Below are 3759 nucleotides of genomic sequence, written 5' to 3'. Positions count from 1 at the left end.
AAAAGTGATTTATCTTTTTATAAATGACAAAAGGCACATCTGCCTCATTTTTGCTGTGGTATCCTGATACTACTCAGAACTGTGATACTTTCACTGGTATCGTACAGTGGGTCCCAATTTTAGTACCGTGACAACACTAATCTGGAGGGGATTCATCTGCAAAAACTAATGAAAAACTAAAAAACGGCACTCGGTATTTGGTACTCGGTATTCGGCCAAGCGTTTAATATTATTCGGCTTCGGCCACAAATTTTCATTTCGGTGCATCCCTAACGCACTGTTTTATAAATGAGACCCCAGCTGATTTAATCCAGTAAAACACTGAACAAAACAGTTTCATGTTACACATCTGTGCTTCTCTGATGCCGTTTGGTTTGTCAATGATGGGCTGCTAGACCAGCACCTGCTAATGTGTGATCACCTTATTTCTCTGATCACTTAAAATCCAGACATTCAGGAGGTTTTACTGGGAGCAGAATGAGTTTCACGTTACAAATCGAAGTAGCTGATAGCAGTAAGCAGCTAACTCAAAGAAGAACAGCTGTTTAAAATGTTTACAAAATGGGAAAACAACGAGGTCCAGGAGCTCTTTACCCTCCGAGCAGAGGACGAGGGCAGCCGCCATATAACAGAGATGCTTAATGATTGTTACTGACACATTATGTAATTGTTATTGTTTGTAAAATGCTGTCAACACGTCTGTGTTACGTCACGCCTGTCACACTACTTTTGATCCCTGGATGCTGGCATGGTGTCTAAAAATCACACCCTGAGGAGGAATGATGCTGCCATCATTTGTCTCTGGGTAAAAATAGAAAGGCAGCGCAAAGGACGGACTTTGTAGGTCACTCTGAATCTCTTCCTGCCCAATCCCTCCATGCACTCACCCAGGCTGTGTCCTCCACAGTCCTGCAGGATGCGCTGGGCTCGTTGCTTGGCGTCATCAGGGAGAGCTGGACTGTCCAACAGTTCAGGGAAACAACACAGAGCAACCACCTGCACAGAGGCAGAGTGAAAACAGATTTAACACACAGACGACAAGAAGAGACGTCACAGTGTTGGATGTTCATGTTTAACGGGATCTGAGTTTCAAATAAAGGATTAAATGTGTGTGAGAGGCATCACTGTGGGCAGAAACCTCAGGCTGCAGACCAAGAATTGTATCAGGGGTCATGTCCGCCCACCTGACAGCACTCACCTGACGGAGGAAAGTGATTGGCTGCTGTCCCATGGCATGGGCGTCACCTATGTTGGCTTTGATGACCTCAGTGAAGGACTGTTTCACTCCCTAGAGAGAAAAAAGAAAAGGTTATCATATCAGCCTCCACCAGGGGTCGTGACCTGCGGCTCCAGAGTCACATGACCCTTCAGTGGCTTTAACGAAATTAACCGTCAGATGACGGGGACGGTAAAGGACGGGCCGACTTACGAGAGAATCGCCGCCTGACCAGCCGCGGCTTCCCTCCCACGTCACTGTTTACGTCACACGCTGAGCTACATGTTTTGTTACTTGCTCACGCCCCCCATTGCCCCGAAAAAGGCACATTCTGTATAAACAAAAGTAGGTAGACGGCATTTTGCTGCACTCCCCGATTTTGTTTTTATACTGTCAATGCTGAAAAAAGACTGATTGGGCTTTCCTGCAAATTTGCACAATTCCTATTTAAAAAGGGCTCCTGATGACGCCAAGCAACGAGCCCAGCGCATCCTCCAGGACTGTAGAGGACAGAGCCTGGGTGAGTGCCTGGAGGGCAATGACGTCTTCCTGGTAAGGGCACAGGGGCCCTCCTGGCCCTTACCAGGAAGACGTCATTAAAATAAACATGCACTGATGTTCAGACGTTCATTGGTCTTTAATTAAATACTTCACAAAACACGCCACAAACCTGACAGACCAACATATTCATTTATTCTTTGCTGTACAATACTGATCCTGTTTTTGTTCCGGTAATGTTCCAAGTGAATATTCCAAACTACTGGATGGTGAAAAACAAGTTTCTATCAGGTTTCTATCCATCCATAAAGAAATAAATGTCCTTGTGTTGGACGCTAGAGACATCATCTGTGTATTAACGAGTCTACAGACACCTGCTGTCACATACGTAAGTGGTAACGAGGTGTAAGAGCTGCGAGGTTTTAGGAGCAAGTTTGAGTAGCTGCTTCAGACGCCCCTCCACCCTGACCTGAATATAGCTATCTAAAAAAACCTCTAAATTCTTACAGATATTAAATATAATGCAGAATATTGTCAACCAGCAGCTTCAGTACAAAAGAATCTATCAAATTATATCTTAAAACAATACTAGTGGAGCCCTACTGCTGATGACTGAGAAGATAACTGACTGAACGTGGGAAAACTGAGACATATAATTGAAACTACATTTATTTTGAACACAAGTTGTTCATGTGTTTTATGACTGGGTGAATGTTTACAGAGTGTACTTGTTTACATGGAAAGAAAAGGGTAAACATTAGAGCTGTTGTTATTTATAGATTATTATGCAATGGTTTTATTGGTCTGGCCCACTGCAGATCAAGTTGAGCTGTGTGTGACCCATGAACTTAACTGAGTGTGACGTCACAGTTACAAAGGCTGCTGTGTGCAGATATAAATACAAGTGTGTGTTGAGATTGTGGCTCACCCTCTGGCGTGTCTCGGTCACAGAGAGTTTGTAAACCAGTGCCTTAAACTGTGTGTAACTGGTCTGATATAATGTGCAGTGTGTGGCTGGTACCCAGCAGCCAGTGTGTGCAGGCTGAGGATGATGCAACCTCTCTGTGGGTCTGTTGTCATGATGACGCGCTGCAGCATCGTCATAAACACAGATCATTAAACCAACTAGTTTTAATAATAAATAATTATCTGTCCCCGTTATCCGCGTCGCCTCCCTCCGCCGTCACACGGACGGTACCCGGTACGTCCCCACTGACCTGCTGCAGCTCCTTCTCGATGTCCCCCGCCTTGATGACGATGGGTCCTCTCACAGCGTACTCCACCGCCTTCACCTGCGGGTTCAGGGTCGCCATGGTCAGGGTCTTCTCCTTCAGGCGGCCCTGGTCCCGGGTCTCCACGGTCGCCTCCGCGGTGCTGAACCGCTTCAGTCCAACCTGCCCGGCGGGGCCCTGCGACTTGAACCGGGCATGCTGCCGTAGAGAGGAGCTAACGGAGGCGGTGACGGACGGAGAACGGAGCACCAACTGTTTGAGACAAAGCATGTTTCCTCACGAGCCGCTGCACCGGACACGAACCGAATAATACACCGTTAATATTTACAGCAGCCTGAACCGACGGTTGGAGCCATGACGGGAGGAGAGAAGAAGGAGGAGGAGGCTGCTTCCGCTGCCTGTGTGTGTGTGTGTGTGTGTGTGTGTGTGTGTGTCTACACCCAGATTAACACTGATACGACACAGTCATCCTCCCATTTCAACGTCGACCTCCATCTTTTTTTTCAAGGAAACTTTATTGAGCGGTTAATGTGACACAAAATAAATAAACAAATAAATAAATGAAAACAATGATAAAAAAAACAACACTGACAAAAATAAAAAGCTCTCGAAAAGCTTGCAAGAGGACTATATGTATATATGTCAGTGTTCTTTAAAAAATGTATTTAATATATATACATATATATTAAATAAAATAAGAATTAAAATATTAAACAAAATTGGAATTAATTTTTTTTTTTTTTAAAAGAACACTGACATAAATATCTATCTATCTATACATATATATATATATATATATATATATATATATAT

General features: G+C 44.4%; 1 protein-coding gene across 2 annotated transcripts in view; it reads right to left on the bottom strand.

Annotated features, from left to right (window-relative positions):
- Positions 1 to 3398, bottom strand: part of gpt2 (glutamic pyruvate transaminase (alanine aminotransferase) 2) — a 13754-nt gene extending 10356 nt beyond the window's left edge. Inside the window, exons 1-3 of one of the 2 annotated variants that reach the window (XM_050050879.1) lie at positions 2932 to 3398; positions 1199 to 1288; positions 888 to 996 (exon numbers count right to left, since the gene is read on the bottom strand). In XM_050050879.1, the coding sequence (XP_049906836.1) occupies positions 888 to 996; positions 1199 to 1288; positions 2932 to 3216 (484 nt within the window). In that variant the 5' untranslated portion in view covers positions 3217 to 3398. The remainder of the gene's footprint in view (positions 1 to 887; positions 997 to 1198; positions 1289 to 2931) is intronic. The other variant, XM_050050802.1, reaches the window with a different exon arrangement.
- Positions 3399 to 3759: the final 361 nt, after the last annotated feature.

This window comes from Epinephelus moara, chromosome 1 (assembly GCF_006386435.1).
Source record: "Epinephelus moara isolate mb chromosome 1, YSFRI_EMoa_1.0, whole genome shotgun sequence".
Lineage (NCBI taxonomy): Eukaryota > Metazoa > Chordata > Actinopteri > Perciformes > Serranidae > Epinephelus > Epinephelus moara.
Note: the sequence above shows the minus strand (reverse complement) of the source record. Positions and strands in the feature narration are given on the sequence as shown.